At 32.8% G+C, this 26,971-nt stretch overlaps 1 protein-coding gene across 1 annotated transcript in view; it reads right to left on the reverse strand.

Annotated features, from left to right (window-relative positions):
• Positions 1–1,512: 1,512 nt before the first annotated feature.
• lost (methenyltetrahydrofolate synthase domain-containing protein lost) overlaps positions 1,513–26,971 on the reverse strand; it is a 37,311-nt gene continuing 11,852 nt past the window's right edge. Inside the window, exons 3-18 of the mRNA XM_088236567.1 lie at positions 25,305–25,462; positions 22,097–22,183; positions 16,579–16,667; positions 15,466–15,659; positions 13,863–14,022; positions 13,146–13,447; positions 12,159–12,316; positions 10,839–10,925; positions 10,600–10,688; positions 8,875–9,065; positions 8,372–8,474; positions 7,506–7,590; positions 6,625–6,740; positions 5,710–5,799; positions 5,576–5,629; positions 1,513–3,630 (exon numbers count right to left, since the gene is read on the reverse strand). Of these exons, the coding sequence (XP_088092693.1) occupies positions 3,445–3,630; positions 5,576–5,629; positions 5,710–5,799; positions 6,625–6,740; positions 7,506–7,590; positions 8,372–8,474; positions 8,875–9,065; positions 10,600–10,688; positions 10,839–10,925; positions 12,159–12,316; positions 13,146–13,447; positions 13,863–14,022; positions 15,466–15,659; positions 16,579–16,667; positions 22,097–22,183; positions 25,305–25,462 (2,149 nt within the window). The 3' untranslated portion in view covers positions 1,513–3,444. The remainder of the gene's footprint in view (positions 3,631–5,575; positions 5,630–5,709; positions 5,800–6,624; positions 6,741–7,505; positions 7,591–8,371; positions 8,475–8,874; positions 9,066–10,599; positions 10,689–10,838; positions 10,926–12,158; positions 12,317–13,145; positions 13,448–13,862; positions 14,023–15,465; positions 15,660–16,578; positions 16,668–22,096; positions 22,184–25,304; positions 25,463–26,971) is intronic.

Consider the following 26,971-nt stretch of genomic DNA (forward strand, 5'->3'; position numbering starts at 1 on the left):
TGAAATCGCTCCGTCTGTATTGGGCCTGCCACACACTCGACGAGTGGTATGGGAAGTAGCGAGGAAAGGAGGCAGAGACGTAGTGTGGCAACATTAGTCGTCATGCCGCTCGTCATGCTCCTCGTCGTGCCCATCGCTCCCTATTTTGTCGGTTTTTTGAGCGCGAGTCAAAGGGCCGGCAATATGAGCGCGAGTGGGGGCCACATGATCGCGCGGTCGCAGTACGCATCGAGCGCTCACACAAGACGCTCACGTCATTTTTAAATGATGTATATTTCTTTGTATGACATTTTTTAAACTATTTTTTGTAATTTTTTTTTTTTTACAATTTACAGAAGAGGTGAAACAAAGTACCTATTAAAAAAATAAAGGATAATTACATATAAATGAAATACATATTGACTGTAAAAATAGCAAACAAAAATCCCACAAAGGCATGGCCTGTTCGTGGGTATACAAGAAATGTTTATGAATTTTTGCTCCTATAATAAATAGACCGATATAATATTTTAGTGTTATAAAAGAAAGAGAAAAGAAAATATTCTGTTAAAGACTATAAGGTACTTTTTTTATTTAATAGTAATTTTAAAAAAAATATAAAAAAACCTAAAAATATTCCATCATTCCATATTAATATACATTGATATAATTAGCTGTACTAAAAATACATCGCGCGCACGCTGTCACAGTTTCATTGTCCTTTGTATAGAAAGACAAATGACAAGTGCGGAACGTCACGATTAATTGCGCGAGTAGAGCAGTGTGTGGGCGGAGAGGGCAACATCGGGCGATAAGGCGGCAGCGCGAGGGGCATGAGCATGAGCAGCGCAAGGAGCATAGTGTGGCGGGGCTATGTCACAAATTTCCCATGGTTAGTTCTGCTGATTGGTGAATTGGCTTCCCGTAAACCGGAAATCTATCACAACACTATTATTGGTTGATTCACAAGAACTCATGACATCATTTTAAGTAGTTCAATTTCATTAAAGTCCTTTTCATTCATTCTTTCATACATTTTATAGAAACTTCGCGGAAAAATTAATTACATTATTTTTGGTACGTGTACTTGGACATCTGGAGACTGATGATAGTAATGTCCTGTGGAGACGAAACACTAACTCAAGGTTAGTTAGTGTTTATTGCATAGTGGTCTCATGTAGGAATATTTATCTGGACAAATTGTCAGCTATTTTACCGCTGCTATTTACAAGCCTCAGCGATGCACGAAATCCGGGTTCTATTCCTTGTAAGGATGCAGAATTAATTTGAAATTATTTTTATTCACTTATACATGGTTCATGATGGATCGATCATCTTTCTTCCTCCAAAAATAATCCAGGACCAGTATTACACTGGGAAGTTAACATTTACCGAAGAAGATGTTTCGATATGTACTGATGAAGATAGCTTTTGTAATCGGGGCCCAGAGAAGGGTACAAAGAAGACACGAAGTTAGCAACGGGTTTGTAAAAGCATTTTATAATAAAAATTACAAAAGTGAAAATGAAACAGTTTGTTTGTTTTTAGAAAAGTATTTTTAATGAATAAGGAAAAAAACGTCGGTATTACAGCCAACAACTTAAATGTACTGATATTCATTACATATACCAATAAAAATATATTTTCAATTAGTACATAAACTTTAAACAATAAAAATGAACTAAAAATAAAGCATTTTAATCATAAACAATAAAATAGTTCTTTATTGGAAAGAAAAGGTTTAATTTTTAACTTACAATATTAATTATTAAAAAAGGTAAAGGCAGTCTTTGTTATTTTAGTAGTAATACTTCTAAATAGCTTTTCCAATATTTAATAAAATAAATCTACTTATAAAACTTACGTGATATTTTAATAAAATATTCTTATTATCACAAGAAAGAAATAAAATTTGGCTAAAGTTACTGCGGACGGTTGTCCACACTATTGCATTAATTAGTAAGCACATGTAATATATATATAGGGAGAAATATTTATGCCCACTGGTATGCTTCCTGAGTTCCTTATTACTGTGAACTAGTCCAATTGTATTATGCATTTTTCTTCAAATCAATACATCGTACTACCAAATGTTTTTTTTTCTATAAGCGTCAAGATAAGAAGATTAATAAATTTGTTTATTAGACAAAATCCACTAATATAAGAAAATAAATAGATTCGTTATTTAAATTGAATTTGAATAACTATCTTAAATGTAAACATTAACTTAAATTAAATATCACTTTAAATATGTTATTCGATCTAAAATACACAAATTGTTTATGTATTTTACATCACGGAAATTTAAAATGAGAAAAACATTTTATGTACTGGAAATTTATAGGTTTTTATAAATTTTTTCAAAATGTCAAAAACACGCTTATGCCTAAATAATTGTGCGTATTTTTTTTAAATAACTTCTTTGGCCCTAATTATTATTTGAATTTTAAATATAAAAAAATATACATTTATTTATTCAAACATAAATTTCTCAAACGCATACCTAATGGCACATTAAAGAAAATTAGTTATTAGTAACTGTATTCAAACCTTATATTATTTCATATAATAACAAAGAATACCATACCTAATATAAAAATGCATTTATGACCAAGTTGAACCTCGTTGGATTAAATCATATTACTAAATTAATCTAAGGAGGTTTGTACATTATTTTGAACACATTTAAAGATTACTTTTGACTTTCTGTAGTAAATCTACAATCTAGAGAGTATAACAAATAGCAGGCGCAAGCCATAAATGCATCTTTTCTCCAACTATAAGTCGATATATCACATAAGGGTAAGATGGTACGGAATATGTTTATTAATTAAAGCGCAAATGTGTCCTCAAAAGTCATTTTACCTAAGTAAAACCTCGCAGGACTTAACAAAATGTTTCTCTGCAAAGGAGGCTAATTGCAATAGGTTACATAAAGATAGAATTTAAGTATCGAATTTGTCTCTACCACATTTTGTTACGTACGGAATCTACAAATCTATTTGCTAGAACAGAGATAGTACTGCGTTTATTAACAATCAACTCCTATCGGATTCATGCGCTTTAGAGTTTACTAATCACAAATTATACAAACGCGTGCAAATTGTTATAATAAATCTAATTGGATATTAATTTGAACTACATAAATAAGAATGTACACAATTGCAAAGGGCCTGCCTGTTGAAAAAATAAAATGCAATTTTCTTTACAAAAGCAGAGAGGAACAAAATTATCTCCGGCGAGATATAAAACTTTACTAAAGCATGCTACTTATCAGACCTGCACAGAGTATTGGAAATAAAATGAGAAATCACAAATAGACCCACTGCACCGGTACTAGTGTATTTGTATGTAATCAACAGAGAATTAGGCGTATTTTCCATCTGTCTATTGGAAATCCAAACAAAAATAAGAAGAGAAATTGGATTTGTGCAGCGGCCATGATTGAAATGCTTTAGTTTTTATTTATGCGACGATTTGTTCAGGCTTCTTGATTCTCGGCGGCACCAGTTGCACAACCAACTTGTTGGGTAGGATCGGCTCCTGTGTTGTTGTCTCCTCAGTTACGACGGTCGGGTAGAGTGTTAGGTTGGCGAGAGATTCCACGATGGTGTCCGCATTGGACTGAATATCTCCTTCTCCTTGTGTTGGCTATGAACAAAATTATTAGTGTTTACGTATTCGTTTTCACATAGATCGTGTTCCACTTTCAACAGCTTTTTTGACCATATAGATATCTATCATACAGGATTACAATTATTTAAAAATAGTGTATTGAAAGCTTTTGAATAAAACTCCCGTTGATCCCCTTTTCTCTTACATCACTTCACATTACATACATTAATATTGTTAATTTTAATCAATTTTTTCTACTGAAATTTGTATTACTGCTAAAATCGCTTTAATGAAATTTTATCAGCTACCTTTGGTTTAAAATCTTCTCCTTATATTGCTTTTTCAAATTTTAAATGTTACTTGCTATACCTGTTATTTTTTATTTTTTCTCTGCTGCATTGACATGTTTTTACACTTTTAAACTACTTTTAATTACTTATATTGTATATGTATATAAAATCAATATATTGCTGCCTTACTATAGTGTCATTAATTTTGAAGATGTTTTTAAATTGATTTAAATTTATTGTCTTATTTAAAGATTATTTAAAGATTCTTCTCATCCTATTTTTGAATCCCTTAAAATATATACATATTACACATACGTGTATATTTATGTATTTCCTATTTTTAAAATGTTATTATAATTTTATTTTTACATCTGAGCATGTTTTTCATTCTTAAGAATTAACTTTTAATTACATTTACATTTTTAATTTTTTTTTAACTTTAATTTGAATTTTTAAACAACTTCTGTTTATGTTTTTTTCCCTTCTCTTTTTTGTACTTGAATTAATAACTCGTGTAAAATATAAAACTATGTAACTGTACTGTATGTTTCCCAAATAAAAGAAAATTAAGTATTTGTTTTAAGAGGAAGATCATAGGTGGCTTCAAGACCAATTGAAAACCTTCTTCCTGGAACGCATACGAAGGCTTGTGGCTGGCTGGACAAACTGCATTGTTAAAGCAGCAGACTATGTTGAAAAATAATGGTAAACCGTACCTTTGTTTGATAAAGTTGTAGAGTAAAAAGTGTAAGTAGTTATTGATTTGCCCTTGCATAAATATGTACACACATTCAATGATTAATATCAACGTTACCCGAAATACTAATTTAAATATGACTATGCGAACATTTGGATTGTACAACTTAACATTCATAAAATGTGCTACGAAACCCATAATAATTATTTAAAATTTAACACATTTCCAATGCACATTTTAAAGCATTATCATTTGTATTTGTAAACTATATTGTTAGTTACAATGATGTCACACAAGCAGTGGCATCGTGTTTTGTACCAAATCCAAGAGCGGATTTAAAAAATACAGCGTCCTCAAAGTAAAACCATAAAAATTTTGGGCATAGTAAAACATTACCGATCTTTAAAAACAAAATTTCCTTATTGTATATGTAGGTTAATTGATACCTTGAGAGTATATCTTTTTTTTAAAAATTGTAGTACACTAAAAGTTAGCAATGTTTTAGTTGTTTCTAAGCAAAGTGATAATGAATAGGTCTAGAATTCCAACTGTCCATGCGCTCAGTAGCTGCAAGACTTGTTGTTATCTAACTTCTATTTTTTTTAATTTGTTTTTTATTTCATTTTTTAAAATATCACTAAAACTCTAAACTCATTGTCAAAAAAAAAATAGAAATAGGGGCTAAATTTCTTATTGTCCATGCGCTCTGTAGCTGCAAGACGTGTAATCTAGCTCCTATATATCATAACTGGAGACGAGAAACAAGAATCCTAACCGTCCATGCGCTCTGTAGCTGCAAGACGTGCTGGGATATTTATTTATTGTACAGCGCCCTTGAGGTGATTTTCACGAAAACGGCGCTATATAAATTATCCAAATATAAATAAATAAATAAATGAATTTGTTTGTAGATGGACAATTTATTACCAGCGATTATAATGAAATAAATTTGTGGATTTGTAAATTTCAAGGGGTGATTGAAACGTTGACTTACAGTTTGAGGAGTTGCCTGCTTGAAGAAGTGGAGGTAGCAGAATCCGTTGAAGCCCTATAACAAATAAATATGCATAAGAAAAACAACAGTAATGAAGAATGTAAATCAGAGAAGGAGAAATTGTGGTAATTTACCTTCCACGTTATGATGCTTGGTTTTACACTGCGTTCCTGTAAAGCTGTCCGCAAATCACGAACACGCATATTTTTGCTGATGTTTGTCAACTGGAAAAAAATCACAATTTGAAATTTTAATGAATTGTAATCATAAAATACTGCCCCCTACCCGATACTTAATGGATTTAGAGAAATGAGAACTATTGCCCTCCACACAGCAGCTAGGCTCTTAAAGACTTGGGCTTGGAGGGCGAGAGCTAATTCACGGGGACCCGTCACAATAGATCTTCACAGGTTGCAGTGATGTCAGGAGCCTTTATAGCACTGACCCCCATTTCAAAGAATAAGAATCATATAATACTTGCAATCAAAGAACATAATATAGTGCAAGCCATCAACCAACCTTTTTTTCTTCTAAAAGATGTCCATGAATCTGCTTCTCCGGAGCAGATTCATGGACATTATTATTTTTATTGTTATTTACTAAACTTATTGTACGTACATATTTGTACAATGGCGAGAGAAAGGGCAATTTCTTCTAACCAATCAATAAAATAAAAGGTGTTATCCAGCGTACCTTGATCATCTGTTACACAAGGTCAGCTGATCGGACAATGAAATACTTCAGTGAAAAATCATTTCATTCCACATTCCCGGGAATCAAACCAGAGACCTCGACAAGCAAGGAAGGCGAATACGCCAACCGCTCTACACTGCACTACGAGGCGGACTATACTTCACATGAATCTCTTTTACTTGATTTTTACCCGAGGGCAGCCATCATGTCGAAAACATTATTTTACAATTCTGGTTCTATTACACACATATATCAGTATTCTGAATCTATCTGGAGACACACGAAATTGCATCAGTGTTTTTATCAACAGGCTTGACTGTTAAAGTAAATATGAGTTACATGTAAAGACAAATTACCTTAATGCTGAAATCAATGGGAGTTTTATTTTTGCGGTAAGGGTTTGTTCGCTTCTTAATGGTCGTAGTGTCAGGAGACATGTTCCCACCACTTTCTGCCCCTCCCTCCATTTCTCCTGAAAATAAAAACAAAAAAGTGTAACAATAATCCAAAATATGTCAAACCCGTCAATGCAATAAAAAAAAAGAAGAATTCACAGTTTATGAATGTTTCTTTCTGATTTCTTGTCTAGTGATACAGCATTATCACTAGACAATAAGAAAGTTTAGTGGATTTAAACCTGCCAACGAGAGGTCATAAGCCTTGTAAATGCCTAGATACCAATATTCTCTTCTCAAAAATGTTTTCCATCTTTGTTGCAATAAATTTTAATTTAGTGGGAACAAAGATTGGACTTAATAAATGTTTTCATGGAGAAGATAATACATAATACAAAATGTATTTAATTGTACGGCAAAATTCTTCTGAAACGTAGTTTGAACATTGAACACATTTTCAATGCACGTTTAAAAGTAGTGTCATGTAATCACATCTATTAGTCTGTCAATTATAAATGTGAAAATGAAAAAATACCTTTCATATCACGAAGAATCACTTTTGGAGATATAAGTTCATTATTAAATCATTATTAATTTGTATACAGGAAATATATCCATTGGTATGGGGTGAAGGGTTAAGTAGATAAACCCATTAAATATAAGTAATTTACTAATTTGGCTTTCATAAAACATTTTGTGATTTAAAAATAGATTTTGTACATTTTTGCCCCCGTTATCATTAATTAAGATATAGATTTTCTGGTGATCAGGTATGTTTCAGATCCCTAAAGATTCTCCCTTATTGCTTGATCAGAAAGAAAACAGCGGTAACAAAAACATACCCTTATCATTAGTGGACCTTCGCTGACGGTTGAACCTTCTAGGCCCGCGTTGGCGGCGATAATCTCCCCCCTCTGTGTCACCCATCTGAAAATTTAATTGAATGAAAGACTTTCATATTGAAATTTATTTGAGGTGAATATTTTGTTTAATGTCGAAATTCTCAAATGGTAGGGCAAAACAACACAGACCTATTGATCAGCTCCCAAATACTGATAACACATACTATATTACAAGTCTTAGTCAAAATACATACATCCACGAAGTGATTGTTTTGAAGCTGCTTCCCACGGTGTCCATTTATGAACATCCATATTAGATGCTCTCACAAATTGAAATGCTAGCTCTCTTGTTTTTTGCAGTTGTTATTAAGCAGTAGCACATTTTCAACGTGGTTTTTATAACAAACAAAATTAAATAAGTTCAAATATCATTACGTTTGATGAAAAATAAAACATATTCACAATTTAATGTTCCTTATATTACCTGCAATTGACATTTCAAAATAAACAATAGCATATACATTTTTGAGAGTTGGTAAAAAGCCATAAAGAATAACTTTTGATCCAATTTCTTTCTATTATTATTATTATCTTATTGCCCTATTCTGCAGAATTTTAATGTGTTCGATTTCTCCTATTGCTTTATTCTGTAGAATTGGAATGTTTTCGATTTCTTCTTCACTACATAAAAAAAAAATTGTGACAAAAATTATTTGTGATTTTTTTAGCACCAAACTTTTGCAATTGTTCAATCCAAATATCACAGTAAAAAAAAAAAAAAACCATTATTACACAGATATTTGGAAATTGATATAAATAATCTATACATGATTGAAGATGAATGTAAAATTTTCAAAAACACATACCTCATTAGGTTCACTTTCGCTAAAATTGTTATTACGGTAGTGGCGACGTCTCTGGTTTCCTGTATTTTCATCCTCTTTCTTTAACTCGCATGCCTCTCCAGCTCTGATGAAGAAAATTTTATCCAAATTAAGAATAAATTATTCATTTACAATTTATACTTATACATTTTAATCAGTGTGCAGTATAGTCCCCATCACATGCATGGCAAAATGGCTTCAAAATTGGACAACTAGAATTTGAACAAGGTTCAAAGAACGTGCTTTTGCCATAGCCGGCCCCCTCTGCCTGGAACATAGTCAACAGTCCCAGTCAGTCAGATGGCATCTGAGATCCCACTTTTTTTCATTTATCATACCCTCAATATGCAAATAAAAAAGTTTAATATGTAATGTTAGCTTAGTAAGAATTGAAGTTAAAGTATAGGATTGTAAAGCACAATTGAGATGATTATTCACATAAATAGCATCATATAAATTAGTCAAATATTATTATGTGTACTTACTCGATGAGTTTGTCTCTCTTGTCGCTCAGTAGAGTAGTGTACTTGAGGAACCTGGGAGTGATGAGGTCCCACTTGATGAGGGAGGGCTTGGCCTTTTCCGGGCTCACCTTGATGGACTGTGTCGGTGTCACAATCATGTCCACGGGAATGTCATGTTCAGCAAATAGGTCAGATGGGAACGTCTCGAATACCTGATGAAATAATCATTGCAGTTATGGCCACATTATTAAGTTAATTTGCAAACGTTTATGGCATCTTTTTGTCATAGACTCCTGACTCACGTCTTACAAGAGGATACCTTCCCTCAATACTGTGCGAAAGAGTCTTATAGTGAGTTTTAAGAGTCAAAAAGGTTGATGCCAGGATCTTCTCTTAAAAAGGGTGATTTAAATTTTGATAGATGTCTGAATTAGGGTGTCTTTCAAACTGCAAAATATTATGAAAGGGTTGCTCCGTATGAGCTGTTATAGAATGGCCGGTGGAGGGGTGGCGACAGCTCCGGTTTGCTCGATCGAACTTGATTTTCCTGGTCTACTAACAAAGCCAATGAACTACAAATTGACTATATAGACCGAGGTGTATTGGCATTGAAAGTATTAAATGTAAATTCTAAATAATGCAAATTTTTAATAAGAGCAAGAATACCAAAAAAAGATAATAATTATACGGAAAAGAGACCACAGGACCTCAACGGATTTTGGTTAAAGAAGGGAGAGTTCAATGTGTGAAAAGAGTATGCTAAAAGAATAAACAGAGGTTAGGTTTCCTAGTATAAAAATCTATTAAGGATATGATAAAATAAAATAAAACTATTGATTTTTGTTTCTTACTTTTTTGAAATTGGTAACGAAGAATATTCAATATTACTATCAGACATCAGATGAACGGTTTACACACATTTTGTGCAACTTTGTTTTCATCACGACTTCCACATATCTCTCTACGCCTACAGAGTAATAAGTACGTGCTTAGGGTGTAGGAAAGTCCAAAAACGAATACATAGTATTCCTGTTCAACATGGTATTTTTTTTTTTTAAATTGCACTAAATTATTTTGAAACATAGTTTAACAGTCAGGTATACTTGTAAACTGAAATATGGAACAAGGGGTTGGGAGTTTATACGTTGTTGAATTTATTTTTTGCATATAGTTTTTGCTACAGTTTGTGTAATTGCAAATATTTATTTATTAACAGGCCATTAAAAAAATGGGAAACACATATCCTTATAATATGATCATAAAGAAGAATGACAATATCTGACAGTCTTCCACATTAATTGCTTAACTCACAGGAAAAGCAGTAGAGTTAAATTCAATTAAAATCGCTGTTTGCACATTTTTTTATTGTTTTTAAGTATGAGCGAAACCAATAAGACTCTCAGACTTTGAAACGGTTTTCGGGTATGTGGATGGAGCGCTTTCAGATTATTTTGCTGTTTGCAGGTATAGTAAAGTATTGGATGATATTATAGCTGCTGTAGTTGGGACAAAATGTGTCAGTGATGCAGAAACCAATCTTTCTGTATCATTATTTTGTTTTATTTTTTTAACATTTATATTGGCTACTATTTTTAACTGCATGTTTTCTCCTCAAATAAAAAAAAAAAAAATTTGGTTGTCATTTATCTATGGCAGAAATTTAAAATGCTGTAAGGGATAAAGTGTAAATCGTTCATGATAGCCTTTATTCTAAAAACTATTCTTTTCCATTTATGCAAATTGTACCTGATAATCATGAACGGTGGTAAAAATGGGTGTATCTGCAGTAACGGCATTCATATCTCTCAGCAGAGCGTAGGAAAGGTCTTCATGTCCTGCAAAAATAAATGTAATTAATACAAAGAAAATTTTCTCATGATCCAATTACATTTTCAAATGTTAAGAATGAGAATGAGCTATCCATAGCTGTTCTTGGATAAAAATCCTTAAAACAGGAAATCGAAATATTTGTTACAGTTACTTACCACTCCCCGTCCCGATGCGGAATCCTTCTTTAGAAACAACAAGTGATCCAAACACTAACAAGTCCAATGTGACCTCCTCGGTTGGTTCTGCGATTGAAACAAAAAACATTTCAAGTATGAATGGAGGTGGTCTCCGTTACTATTATTATTATTAATAAATAAATAATTCAATGTCATTAATGAATACAGATTTTTTTTAAATCAATCAAAGTAATGCAATATCTCTAGCGTATCAAATTCATAATTTGTGAAGGACTGTTCGTTGATTATTTTAATTAAAATGTTTTTTTTTTACGACTGAAAACTCAAAACAACTTTTTTTATGAAGGTTTAAAAATATTATTTAATAGGTTGCCAGAAAATCTCCAGTAGGCTAATAACATTTCTGCTTTTATATTCCGATAAGAAGGCTTAATCTATCTATATTAACCCTTAGAACGCCTTTGGCAGTAGCCTACTGGAAAAAAAACCTTTTGCATAAACAAAGAAAAAAAAACTGATTAAAACAGATTTCGACTTAAAAATACAGAACAACACAAATCAAACTTTTACAACTGTCATTCAATTTTAGAAAAATGGCAACGAAATAAGATGAAAAGTAACACTTCTTAGCCAAGAAAGTGTTCTTGGAAACCTGGTCTGCACCCAGGGTTGTGTTTTAAGAAAAAATAAATATGTAGTTGTAAAATGACTTAAAAAACGTTTTTAGTTTTATTAAATCCGTTTTTAATTTTTTTTTTTATTGATATTCTTGGAGTGATGATGAAAAGCAAACACAATATCTCGAAGAGCAGAAAAAATTATTTCAAATGACATACAGCCTTTACCATTTTGTTTTACTTTTGGTGTCCATTTTTTAATTTGGAAAAAATAGATACAACCTATGTTAATATCTTATACATTGAGTCAACAATATTTCGAAAAACTGCCATTTTTTATGCTCTGAAACCTTTGTAGTTGTCTATAGTATTTTTATTTCTCTATCCATCGCCTAATCTAACTCATTTAAGACTAATGGCGGAGATTGCCATCTTTGTTTTAACATGCCTGAAATATATTAAATAAAATTAAATAAATTTTTTGAACTCGTGTAAAAATAACATTAAACTTTAATTAGTATGAATGTATTATTGTTTTATGTTTATTTAAAACAGTGTAAGTCACTCTCCAAGCACAAGAGTTAGTCTCTTTTTTTGGAGAGTTACAGTGATAAAATTTACTAGATGTGTAAAAGTAGTTATGTTTAGAATTTTACAAAAACTTGTACATTTTATGAAATTTATAAATAAAAAAAAACAAATAAACAAAAAAAAGCAGTACCTAATTTGGTTCCATACTGTTCCATCCCAGGGCGTGTAACAACATCCTTTAATTCTGGTTTGTTCTCACCCTCGGGCAAGTCGATGCGCATTATCAACTTGTTGCGAATTTTGGGCATCAGAATGTACAATTTCTTGCCGTCTTCCAAGCAGGCCATTCTGAAAGTCATTTAAGGTTAATTTAATCTGCTGTGGTCCTAAGAAAAAAGTATTTAGAATGAAAAAAAAAAATGTATCACATTATCGACGTGTAGATAGGGCTGGATTTGTTATACTCTTACCTTGATGTAACAAAAATGATTAAGATACGCTGCAATTGGTGTACCAATGCAATGACCTATAATAATAAATGTTGAACCGTTAAAATCAGGTTGTGGTACTGGCTAGTGTCTCAGACTCGTGGATCAAAGGTCCGTGGTTCGAATCCCACTCTACCCCAACTTGATTTCCATTTTCTTATAGTGAGTTATTTACAACTCGTTGAAAATGGCCCTCAAAATTAAATATTTGGATAAATCATAAAAATGCAAATATTTATTTTTTATTGAAAAAAGAACCAATATATTTGACCTTTTTGTCTCTATTGACATTTTTGTCTATCTACCTAAAAATTCACTGTGTCTGGGTGGATTAAGAATACAGTTGTGAGTGAAATAGAACCAGAATCTTGGAAGAGTGCTTTTGTCTCGATGGCTACTCTCAGGTAAAAAAATCCAGAATAAGGAAATTAAATGGAGATAAGTCCACCTCGAAGTGAAGCGTAAGACTGATGACCTTAGCTTTAAAACAAACCTTACCATCATATAACAGATGATCAAAATATGCTGCATTTAGTTAACCAATGCAGTGCCTTGTGCACCACTGGGAGCAGAAAGGGAAATGATGACGATTAATCAGATGTTTAAAATTTAAGAACATTTTTTGTTTTTAACTTACTTATAAAAAGTCACTCTCGCCACTGCTTTCTATCCAACTAATGTGTTCGTACCTGATGGGCTCGTGAGTCTTGTCATAGCCGACCAACACGCTGCTGGCGTCCTTGTACTGGGGCAGCTGGCGCAGCACTAGCGCAGTGTCCTCCGCTCCCCGATAGCCCGGGATGCGGCTGTACGGCCCCCGGGCAGTGGTGGCCACCCGGTTCCTTTGCAGCAGCTGCCAGGCCTTGTTGCGGTACGTGTGCTTGGTGATGGAGCCATCCTCGCCTGTGCTGCGGCGGTAGCGCGGGTAGCGGCGGTAGAAGGAGCGCTGGTTGCGCCCGCGGCCCTTAGGTTCGCCCTCCCCATCCCCGTTCTGCCGACAGAACATGAACATTAAAATGTTATTCCGTATTACAGTAAAATCCCCTAAATTACATTTTTCAAGGAAACGACAAAAATAAATAAATGGAGGTATGTCAGTCGAAAAACTGCAGGGATTATAATTATTTTTCTTAATTGATGGTTTTGAGTTTGATATTTTGAATTTTTGCAATTCAATAATTTTAAAAACATATATAAATCCTGAATAAGGAAATCGAGTGGACATAAGTCAGCCTGGTAGTGTAGTGGTTGGCAGGTTCGCCTACAATGCTCGAGGTCACAGATTTGATTCCTGGGAAGGTCGATATGAAATCTTGATTTAGAAAGTGGTCCTATACTGCAATATTTCACTGTTCCTGAAGCGCAAGGCTTGATTACTCGAGTTAGGAACAAGCATGTTTACTTACATCGATATTCTCACTCTCACTGTGCGTGGCCCCATTCTGCTGTGGCCTACGAGGACCTTGCCTTCGCCCCCCGTAGAACCTTCTCGGCCTCCCATTCACCCCGTCATTATCACTATCCTGCTCTGAAACAGGTTCCTTCAGCACACAAGAATTGCCGGACCTGTTAAATTAGAAATCATTAATAGAAACTAGGTAGGGGTTTTCTGTGTCTGGACATATTTTCACTCAATGGCTATTCATTGCATAACTTGGTGTTCAAATTTTATTTGTACTTGGGAAAAAATCCTTAAAAATGAAATCCAATTGACAACAAACCATCACGCCGTTTCTCCGCAAGGGTAGACAGAGAGGATAGAACGCCACAACACTCTATCTTTGGATACAGATCTCCCTTCCTCTACATTCATAAATCTTCTCATACGCGTGCGCCGATTATTCCGACTTTTGACATGTCCATCTTCAAGTATTTGTTGGATTTAGTCATGCCATGTCTTTCTCGGTCTTCCTCTATTTCTGCATCCATCAACATTCGCATTGTAAATATTCTTAACCGTTCTTTCCATGTCCATTCGTTCTACATGTCCGAACCAGCGCAGAGCGCCTTTCTTGATTTTGTTGGTAATGCTCGTCTCAGCCTTACATCATGAACGGATCTCAACATTTGTGTATCTATCGTACATAGTTTTACCACACATTCGCCTGAGAGATCGCATTTCGACAGCATTCAGCCTACTTTCATCCCTGTTTTTACAAGTCCATACTTTACTCCCATACATCAGATTACATTATTTATTGAACTGGCATTAACATTGCATTGCATTAAATTTGTAAAATAAACCACGTAGTTGTGGATTTTTACCCGAGTAGCGATAAGTGCTTTATTTTAAACTCAGAACTGTATTCTTTATGCCGGACACAGAAAAGCTGCATTTGATTTTATTTGGAGCAGAAATATATTGTTTATGATCTTGCTTTCTGAAACTACACAGTAGTGTTCCAATATAAATAAAAGTGGTCTCATAACAAAGTGTTTTATTTAATACATTTAAATGGTGATTAGTGGGCTTCGTAGTAAGAAATATTCTTTTGTTCCTGGACCGGCACCTGGGGTGGTATTCTGAATGCAAAAGCGCGAGTAAAATGCGCATTTTTACCGCCTATTTATGTACTAATCAAATGTTAACAGAGCGATTAATTCCGTTCAGAATACCAGCCCTGAAGCGTAAGACTGATCACCTAATCTTTAAAACAAATATTTCAAGTCCACCCTGTCAGGAATCGGACCAAAATTTATATTTGGTTACGACAAAAACCGAATACAATATATTTTGTACGTGTGGACGGTTATTTCGATATTCCGGCCAGCAACTTGATGAAAAATTGGCAATCTGGCCTAGACTAGAAAAAGGTTGCCCGTGCCTGCTCTAGATGGATAAATTATTTTTACAAAAAATAATCATATTTTTGTAATAATTTTATACAATTCATGATGGGAAACCATTAAAACTTAACAAAATCAAACAAAGAATGAAATCATCCACCGTCGTTTAGTCAGTTAAGATTTTGGGTATGAGAACTGGTAATGATTAACAATAATACGTACTCAATTTCTTTGTCCCTGAAGGTAGAGAGCAAGTTGATGTTGTTGAGTTTCTTTTCCGTGATCAGGTTCCAAACAATTCCGGTTGGGCGGTCGGCCTTTTTGCCGGTGCACTTGATGATTTGATTTGGCGTGACAATCACATCCACGGGGAAATCATGGGGGCTCATGACTTCAGGAGGGATTGTATCGATGACCTTTAAAAATGCAAAATGTCACAAATGATCTGGTATAGAATAGCCGATGGAGGGGTGGCAACGCCTCTGGTTTACCTGATCGGACTTGGCTGTCCGGGTAAATACCCGATGGGTTATCTATTGGGATGCTTCGGTACCACTCGGAAATACGTCTCTCATTCGGGATGTTTCGGATTCAATTAGCACTGTTCAATTTCATAACGCAACAAAATTGTCCATGAGTAGCGCCCGCTAATGTCACTCGACATTGTAACGTGTCACATTCTCTGATCCAACACTCCCCATTTCAGAATAATCAAAAACAAATACCCACCCCACACACAGGAGACGCCTTAGTGGGATTTTCTTTGTGTTTATGTAATGGTGTATTTTGTATTTGTAACTTATGTATACCTGCGCATTTAGGGCGGCAAAACTAGACTGGATGCCACTCCCGAACTCGGTATTCGATTATCAGACATTAAATGTAATTTTATAGCTATTAAAGTAAAACTGCGAAAAAAAATATTCTTCACATTAAATACGTAGTGAAGATTCTAAATTCAAAATATAGTATTTATTTTCAAGCCAAACATAAAGCATGCAAACAATAAGGTGTCATGGGTCTTAAAAATAACATTTTTGTCAATTTACTTTTTTATTGTCGAGATGGCGTTCCGAAAAAAAAAATAGATCAATTAGGGTTCAATAGCAAAAAAAATTGGGAACCATTGTTGTAGATCAATTACTGGTTTCAGCAGACCAGTCTGATGATGTAAGGAGTTGTAAATGAATAAATAACTAACCTGAGAATCGTGGACAACTGTAACAATAGTAGTCTCTGGAGTGATGAAGTTTATTTGCTTGAGAAGACCAAGGTAAAGGGTTTCAGCAGACCAGTCTGACGATGTAAGGAGTTGTAAATGAATAAATAACTAACCTGAGAATCGTGGACAACTGTAACAATAGTAGTCTCTGGAGTGATGAAGTTTATTTGCTTGAGAAGACCAAGGTAAAGATCCAATTTACCTGTAAAAAAAATATGTCCATTAAAAAAAAGGCTAGTGGAATTCATACGGTGACTAGCTATCGAGTCAAAAACTTTCGACCAGTGTTTCCCAATCTTGACAAGCATTTCTGCGGACGGGCAGAACATCTTAACAGACCGGTACTGGTCCGCGAACCGACGGTTGGAAAACGCCGCATTAGGCTATGGTTTCACACACAGAACTCTATAATTCATCCGCCCTGGCCACATACTTAATTGCACTTTCACTAACAATAATTTGAGAATCAAACAATAGGCTAATGACCTATCGCTTAAACCAACCAATGATCATAAACCCTTTAAAAGCCTAGACTTTTCTGTTCCCATATTTAAAATGTTCTCCATGTCTGCTGAAATACATATAAAAGGAATACAACAGGAATGGAGAATATATGGTTCCATATTTTCTTCTCGAAAATGTTCTCCATCCCTGTTGTAATTTGTTAATCCAATGGCTCCCAAGAGAGTGAAATCCAGTCTTTTGTCTACGAACATTTGGACAAACTCAAAATATCGTGAATAAAGGTACTTAAACTGTTCATTTGAGTATGTCCAAATCTTTACAGACAAGTACAGAATGATTGATAGACATCAATAAAGATGGAAAACTTTTGAAAACAGGATATGGAGGTCTAGACATTTACAAGGCTATCATTCACTAATTTGCTTATGTTTGAGCATTTACATTTCTTCAATTCTGTTCATCTATTGATTTATATTCAGATTAAAATGTCACACCACTGAATCTTTGCGCACCGATCTCATTTTCTCTACTTTTTTGTACTTTCTCACGCACGCACTCCAATTATTATTCCGGCTTCAGAAATTTCAATTTTACTTGTGTCATTTGAAATAAATAATTTAATTTACGAGAAGGTTGGTATTGACATATTGTGGCTGTGAAGAGATAAAAATGTTCATTTATTGGTTGACAACTAAAACATAAACTTTAAATTAATGATTTTAAAAATGTGGGTGTCATTATGAATTCAAACAAGTGTCAAATGACTGAATTTCCTTATGATGTATGGAAGATAATTCAATAATATGACTAAACATGTAACATGCAGTTGTATCTACTTGACCTAGATAAATTTGCATAGCAACTGATAACCTTTTCAAGTCAAGTAAAGAAAATCCACGTGTTCCTGAGGGGGGTACCAGGAATACCCCAGGTAAAATGCTGTAAATATGACGTAACGAATAAATGTCATTACAAAATTCATATATTTAAAAAATAAAATAGTGTTGCGAGAGGATCCTGCATGACATTGCGCTGCTTTCGATGTGACGCGTTGAACAGCACATATCTAATGTCGTGCCAAAATTTGGGGTGAAAGTACAGTGGGGAGTCGGGAGGGGGAATGCATGTAAAACGTAAAGCAATAAATATGTATTTTTGTTGTTATGGCTTGTTATATACACCGACTGACCAACATATAGAAGAATAATTAACTGTAAAGCGATGAATTGTAAGGGGGGAAGCAAAGACAAATGTGAATTATTATTCAAAGAATTCGGCAGCAAAATATTTTAATAATTTTGATACATTCTTAACATTATGAGTAGGATTTAGCAAAAAATTATATCAATGTATCAACAAAAAAGTATTTGAAAAAATATACCATGTGGGGGACCCTAGATACCCCACCCCCCTTGGGCCTGGAAGGGTTAAGGATATTTTTTTTTTTTTAAACAGCTACATTGATAAGTATTACAACACATAAAGAGGATTTATTGTTACAGAAAAAAAAAAGTTTTATTTGTAAAACGAATCGTCAGGTTTCTGGCCAAGTCCGGAGACAGAAAATGTTGTCTAATATTTATGAAACTTTTATGCAGCTAAAATACATTATTAAGCAATCTTTTTTTCACTTTAACAGTTAGAAAAACAATTTTTATTTTCTCCATACATTGTTGGCCCACCTCAGCGGATAATATATTTAGAAAGTAACGATTTATTTAAAAAATTATATTTTAATGAATACTGCACTTTCAATGAATTTTGATACAAATAAATGTACAGTCAAATTTTGTTTTTACATTCCTCGTTTTTACGTTTTCCCGCTTTTTACACCGAAATGCTCAGGACCCATTTTTCTGCATACATTCTCATACAAAATATTGATAATAAAAGTTATAAAAAATATCGTTTAAAAAGCCGCGAACTATATTATGACAGTTGTTTTCAGTGATGCCATTGAAAAAAGTGATAAACAAAATTTCCTAACATTTAAGGGAAAAAATATTTTATGTTTTTTACGCAAATTCAAAAATTTATTTTCGTTTTTTTTTTATTTACTTCTTTTCCTAATTTTTTCCATACATTTTTAATTTCCTCACTTTGGCGCTTTCCGCAGTTTTACACTTTTTTTCTTGCTCCTTTGAAAAACGTAAAAAGGGGGTTTTACTATAATTTAAAAACAAACCAATGATTCGCTTTACGTCGGAGTGGTTTACCAAGATATTTTGTTTTGTTATGTTACTACAAGTGCTTGTTTCGAGGCAGGAATTTACGATTTCTACACATTTGCATCACCGTATACAAGAGACGATGTCTTTCTGCTGTATGAAAGACCATGCCTTATCTGCTTTGGTAGATTTGCAAACAATTTCTTTGTTTACAATGAAAATTGATTGACAGGTATGTCCAAATTGAAAGAAATATTAATTTGATAAGTACAACATTTTTAACTGCAAAAAGTGAAGTATAAAAGAGAGAAACATAAATTATGTAATTACTTTTACATACAAAATATCCCTAAGAAGAGTATGAATATTTGTACTAAGTGTAAATGAATTATTTTCAATTATGAAGTTTCTAGCATTTGAAAAATTGTAATAAATTCAAATATTTATCTTAATCCATACATACAATAAAAATAAAAAAGTCAATAAAACAAATATCTTGGAAAATGTTGAAAAAAGTAAGAGAATCTTGCATCGAAAAACTCCCTCAGAGACGTAAAAAATATCAATGTCCAAAGTAATATTGTTCAACATAAGAGGTAGCCCTACCAACAGGAATAACCATTGGCAGGTCGGTCCTGTGTATTGTAATGTGGAACAGTCTATGTTGGCGCTGTCTAAGGTAAAAAAAACGTAAAAACTAATGCTCCACATAATTTCAGTGTTCTCGACAATACCGCGCAACAATCCAAATAAATGCATAGTTAGATATCGATAAATAATTTACTATAAGTACTTATTGTTTTGGATGATAATAAGAGATATTTAATTAATCCAGACTCGATTAATCCAGATAACGTAATTGAAAAAAAAATACAATACTTCTCCTAGAAATAATCTCTGTACCTTAAAGGATAAACCTGGGAGTCACATTGAATTGTGCGATTTCCAAAACATCATAACTTTTGCACCAAATGAGATAATTTCAGCCTATAAAGAGCTTTCAATGCAAAATAATGATTTTCTTAGATAATAATATTACATATTAACCTCTACTACAGTAGTAAGATATTACAAAAAAAATATCTCAGTAGTGAGTTTTTTTTATACAACTTTTTAATTTATTTTTAAGAATTTCCTACAGTAAAAGTATTTTTATTAATATAAAAAAAAAACTTGGCCTTTTACGTTTTCTATATATGAAAAATCTTATTAAAATAAATATTATATTTTTCCTGAAGTTGTCAACCATTGAACGTATTATTTTATTTTGGACAATTCAGCACTCGACAAAATCTCAAATTTTTTATATATTTTTTTAAACAATTTTTGTTTTTATTGAATTCAATTAAACAATACTTTTTCAGTGAGTTTTTTCCAACGAGACTCGTCAACAGAAGAGTTGCTAAAAAAAAAAACATAAATTTCTTCCAATGTTGTACCATTTGATTCACTATTATATTGATAATACTGTTGAAATTTGTCGCAACAGAAAGGGAAAACATTTTTGTGAAGGGAATATGGAAGTCTAGGCATTTACAGGGCTTATGACCTGTCATTGGCTGGTTTAAGTGGCCACTTTACACACTGTGTAACATTCACCATTTTGCCTATGTTTCAACATCCAGATTTCCTCAACTCTTCCATCTGTTAACTTTCATAATGTAATAGATCTGAAACCTTTATCACGTGGGTGAGATTCATCCGGCTGAACCAATTTACCTACTAGGCAACGAGTGGGTGAATTGGTAAATTACACACAAAATTCACGAAACAATCAGTTATTAACAACTGCCAAAGGCATGCCTGAGACCACGTGATATTTTGAAATAGCTGTTTTTCGGTCGGTGAAACAAAAATATACAAAATAAATTAGTTTTCTTTATCAAATTGCCCATATAATATATTATGTCAAAGTAATTAAAATTTAGATAGTACAGTAGAAAACAAAAAAATCATACTAGGTATGTATAAGTTACGCGCCGTTGAGACAAAATGTTGGGCGGCTTCAAAAAACAAAACAGACGGACTGACGTACTCGCCACTCAGCAGTGTTCACACACGTGCTTACATATATACACACGCACATGGACATGCACTTTGACAGTTCTAGGTGCCAAAAGACTGCCGCGTGCCAACGAAAAGGCCATAAAACCGTTCGCATACGGCAGATGCAGCAGCGGCGAGGCTTTGAAAGTGCAAAATAATATTTTCGTCTTTTAACATTTTTTTATTTTGTTATAAATTTATGTGAATATATTGGCATTTTTGTGTACGGGACAAAAATGATTTTGCTGTACATATTAACGGGATTTAATTAAATAAATGCATTTTTGTATGAAAAATGGTTTTAGGGAATAAATTTTAATTTTTTTCAATATACTTCATTTTTCGCTATATTGTGTTTTGTTATATCGCGGTTTTACTGTATCTGGGTATTTAAGTAAAATAAATACTTAGTCCCGACTGTAGGGCCTAATACGCTATCTGAGCAAGATTTTGCCCGCCCCAGGCTTGGGGTGGTACATACCAAGAGGTTAAAATAGTGTATCTGGAACTAGTTATGTTTTTTGCATTAATACAAAGTTTACTTCAAATTTTTATTTCAACTTAAAAAACATTTTTACAAATTGGACTTTGGTTATTCACATATAAAATAGCTTATGGTGATAATTTCTGCATTTTCAAATTTGGACTAGCAAAAAGTGGACTTCCGTGTTTTATCCTCTAATATTATGATGTTGATTTATCTGATCGTCTTTAAAGTCATTTTGGGTTGTTCTTTTATTACATTTTCATTCGTACTCACGATAACCATTCTACCATCATTAATTTGTTCCATGTTACCAAACCACTTCTCTGTCTTTAGATCATTTATAAATACCATGCATGCATTGATTTTTCGCACTCCGTAACACTTCGGACTAAAATTTAATTATGCACTGGAATAGGCAATCGTAGACCGAGTGATATTGATAAGAAAAGTATTCTTTATACTCACTTTGACCACGTCCGATGCGATTTCCATCTTTAGAAACTGCCACAGATCCAATAACAATCATGTCTAGCTTTATGTTATCATCGAGACCTGAAATAATTAATAAATTATACATTTAATAAATTGAAGGGAGGGGCTGGGCAATCATTAGACATAGGATAACTTTAAATTTTTTTCATATTATGTTTAAAATATTTTTCACAACCAAAATGCTCTAAGTATCCTATTTGAGAATTTTATTCATCTCTCTGAACATGGAGAGCATAGAGAGAAAACCCTCGATTCCCCCTACATAATACATTTTTCTCTAGTAAGCCCCTTTCTGTGCAATCATTAGCTCATTCCATTAGCACATCAGTTGACACTTTTTTCACATATAAACACATAACTTTCTTATTATTGGGATATTTCACTTCTGATCAAACCATAGTTCATGGTTTGAAGTAAATCTTATTTAAATAACATACCGAGACACTTTTGTTGCTGACGGTTTTTTTATAAGGACACAATATCTCCTCGCAACATATAAATAGTTCAGTTTCACATAGGCTATAACTGTCTTTTCACTACCAATGTCTTTTTGCTTGATAGCTATGGCCGTCCTTTCCTAAGAGAGCTTTTGACAGCTATAGCAGGTATAACCGTCAACGTGTTTAAAATGCTCCTTCCTGTTATCTATTTTAAGAAATGCCTGAAATGTAATTTGTTTCTATAACTACTCTCCCGAACTGAGTTTCCATATTTTCTTTCCTTATTATTTTATTATTAAATTTATTTGTGGTGTATTCTATATTGTAAATTTTGACCTGCATTAATTTTATTTCGCAGATGAGAAAATAGTGTATAAAAATTAACTAACTAAAAGAAATATAATACACAATTGAAGAGTACACGGCAACGGGCCATGTTTTAAATTAAAGTAAAATGTATTTTACATACAATCACAGAAAAAAAAAAAACCAAAAATTCCTACTATAAATTTTGAAAAAAAAACTCCTTGAACATACAAAAATTATCTAGTTTCACATATCTATTTCCTGCAATTTAAAATACAAGAAGACAGATTTTGTTCATTTTTAATATTCAATAATATAGAATTCATCTAGGGGGAAAAAATGGCAATAATATCTAAAAAAATCGAAAAAGCAATGAGCCAGTTTTAGTTGTGTACCCTTCAATTGTACTAAAAAATATATTTCAGGTGGAAATTTACAAAGAGAAATTTACTAAGGCAAATGTTTAAATAAAAACACATTTTATAATATTGACTTGTGGCAATTACCTACAATATTAAAAATAATTAGTTGCGAAATAGCATGAATTTCATATGTTGGTAAAGTAAACAAAATACCATTAAGATTAGATATTAAGCTTAGTTTGTAAAATATATCAAAATAAGACTTATCAACAGGTTTAATGTGTCAATAATTTCTCTTTATTACATTTGTTATTTATTGACAATGGGGAAATATCACATGTTAATTTTACAATTCCGAATTTTTGGATTAATAAAGGTCTATGAAATACAGTTGATAAAAAAAAAATTCTACTTAATAGTATCATAAAAAACATTTTTAAATTTATAATTTTGAATTCCCGCGAAAACGGTCCGTTACATTGGCCACACGCCCTTAAAATGCAAAATTTGGTATATTTTTAAGTTTATTTGGGAGCGTTGAAATTCAAATAGAACTATCAATTATCAAGGCCGAACATGTCGCGTTTTTGTAGGGACACATTATTTAATTATTATTTTTTTTACAGTCATGTATGAAGACATTTTTACACAATATCCATATTGATTTTGAAAATACAATTCCATTTCAGATGTTTTTATTGGAATTCATAGTATGTGATATTTCCCTATTCTTGATGGAATTCCTAGTAATTATATAATAACTTATATTTGAATAAATGTTATAAATTAAAAATACTTGGTAATCTGAGTGTAAAAAAAGAGTAATTTTAAGTGCTCTAAACTTAAGCATTTCCATACAAGGTTGTATTGTATAATTTTATTAAATCAAACAAAATCTGATGCATGTAATATGAGCCTGATAATAAAATGCTTCTAAACTAAATAAAAGAGTGGTATTTACCAAATCACCCGCGAATGCAACAAACTTTATATTTGACAAACAGCATGAAATTTAAAAACTAGGCTTGATAAACATCGCCTTTTCCTGAATAATAATAATTTCTCAGAATTCACTGATCATATAATTTGAACCGGGTTATGATACCGTGGCTAGTGTCTCGGACTAACAAATCGAACATCCGTGGTTCAAATCCCACTTTACCCCAACTTGATTCCCATTTTCTAATAGTGAGTTATTTACAATTCGTTAAAAATGGCCCTCAAAACTAAATATTTGGGCAAATCAAAAGAATGTGAATATTTATTTAATTTAAAAAAATAAAATAATGGCTAATAATCACTCATTTTATAATCACATTCTAAAACTCCTACACCAAAGTAACAAAGGCTGTAACATGAATCATCTTAAAATGATAGAAATCCACAAAACTTAAAATTCCCATGACAATCTAATAATCAGAAATTTCATAATCTCTCGCCTTTATTGGCAATGTTCGCTTTGCAATGTGATGCTGGACCCTCCCCAATTCCGCATAACATTATTTTACCGCATTGATCATGTTTCCTTATCTTTCCTTTGGAGTACACATGTATACACGCTAACACCTTAGATAAGTTCTACCATTGATTTATTTGTTTGTTTTTTGTATAGATTCTATGATTACACTGTGAGCAATATTCTGTATGAATAATATTAGTTTTGTACTACCTGTCGATGGGGGAGTGCTCTTCCGAAACAATAATTGTGTTCTCTTAAGAATAAAATATGTATAAAACGCTAATAACAAAAGTTATCTTTAAAATAAAAAACAAAATAATTATTTTGAAATAAAATTTCAAAAGCCTACATTAAAAACCATTTTTACTTCACGAATTTTTTTTTGTAAGTGACGATATTCGTTTTATTAGGTATTCCAAGTGTAAAATATAATGTACATAACATTAGGAAAATGATTGTGTAAAAATGAAAGAAGCCAAAAAAAATAAAAAAATAATCTCATTTTCTGACAGGAAATAACAGGATCAAGGGTGAAGGATCAAGGGGGGTGATGATATTACAAAGATAAAAATATATTTTTAAATGAGAAATAATTTAAATGAAATGGTACAAACCAATCTGATTTCCAGATTCTTCCAATCCCTTCTTAAGAAGCGCGTTGGCATAGTCTTCATCAGTGGGGTCCTCCTTCACATTGACCTTAGTCATCAGGTAGGTTTTGACACGAGGAGGTAGGACGTACACGGTCTTACCGTTTTGCAGACATGTCAGCCTAGAGATTTATATAATAAACGTCAATACAATTTTAGGAACTGGCAATGACACGTAACTAAATAGAAACATTACAACCGCATAATAGATGACATTTGAATTCGTAGGTAGATCTTATTTGCCTTTATTCTTTAATAGACTTTCGTCGCGATCAGACATAATGCTACTAAGAATGATGCCACTGCATGTAACGTGAAAATCTTTTATTTACAATGTAACTATGAAAAACAGTACACAGATATATCATTTTATTCAGACATACATGATGATTTATTGAATAAGTAGATAATTAGTTAAATTTTTAAGTACATTAAAAAAAATATTATTAAGTAAACAAATAATAAAACTGACAGCTGTCAGTTAGTGTCGTATCTATTGTACCGAGTTACACAGAAATGAATATGAACTAAGAAAATATGCATATCTTTCTCACATGAATGCATGTGTATCATGATTTGGAATTATCTAAGATGTACCAGGTATAAGAATGTGTCTATTTAATAAATCAATGAGTGAAATCATAATCCTCTTGTCCATACCGAATAGTGCATAAGACACTGAATTGGTGTATCCACTGCAGCGTATCTATCATTTGTCACATGATGAGGTGACTAGTCTTACACTTCCAAGTAGCGATGGGAAATCATACAATTCAAAATGTAAAACTCACATCACCACGCTCACTCAATTGTAGCGCACAATTGTGCACTACAAACGAGTAATGTTCAGCGGCACCTGGCGGGTGTTTTACTAACTAAAATTGTGTTAAGTTAGCATCAGTGTGCGGTATACACATTATGATACCTAGCGACCCGCCTAGCGGGTGTTTTAGTAACTAAAATCGTGTTCCGTGAAGTGAGCTTCAGGATGTTGATACCTAGGAATGTACTGTATGAAGTTTTAGCGAGGTGTTAATCAGTAATACGTTTTACTTATGTTTGTGTTTTTAATATTATACGTGACAATATTACTAACAATTTTCTATGTATTTTAATCAAATTTATTTCTCGACGTTTCGTGTAGGTTAGCCGTCAAATTGCCTTCTCCAAAATCATTATTTATTATCACACAAAACAAAATTATTAGGTTGGTACTGTGAATTTACACCTTGGGGCTATCTTCATATGCCACACGGCGTGAATACTACAATTGTGCGCTACACACGGTGTGGTCTCATCGCTACTTCCAAGCATCAGTTCAGGAACAACGAAAATAGTATTAAACTTCTATTTAACTATGTATTTCATGTCATTCTTGCTAGGAATCGAACCTGAGACCCCAACTACTACACTATGCAGCGAACTTGCCTCGAATTGTATCTCAGACACAGATGATTTCACATGCTGATTAGGGTAAATATAATAACATGGTTTATTATCATTTGCCTATGCAGCACATCTTGATCATCTGTTATGTGGAAGTAAGATGTCTTACACTTCAAATACCATCTGAGGCAAAGTAAAATATTGCAGTGAAGAATCACCCTTAAAATATACTTTTAAAAATATTT

This window comes from Micrasema longulum, unplaced genomic scaffold (genome assembly GCF_059751315.1).
Source record: "Micrasema longulum isolate JH-2025_06_02 unplaced genomic scaffold, ASM5975131v1 h1tg001570l, whole genome shotgun sequence".
NCBI classification, from domain to species: Eukaryota; Metazoa; Arthropoda; class Insecta; order Trichoptera; family Brachycentridae; genus Micrasema; species Micrasema longulum.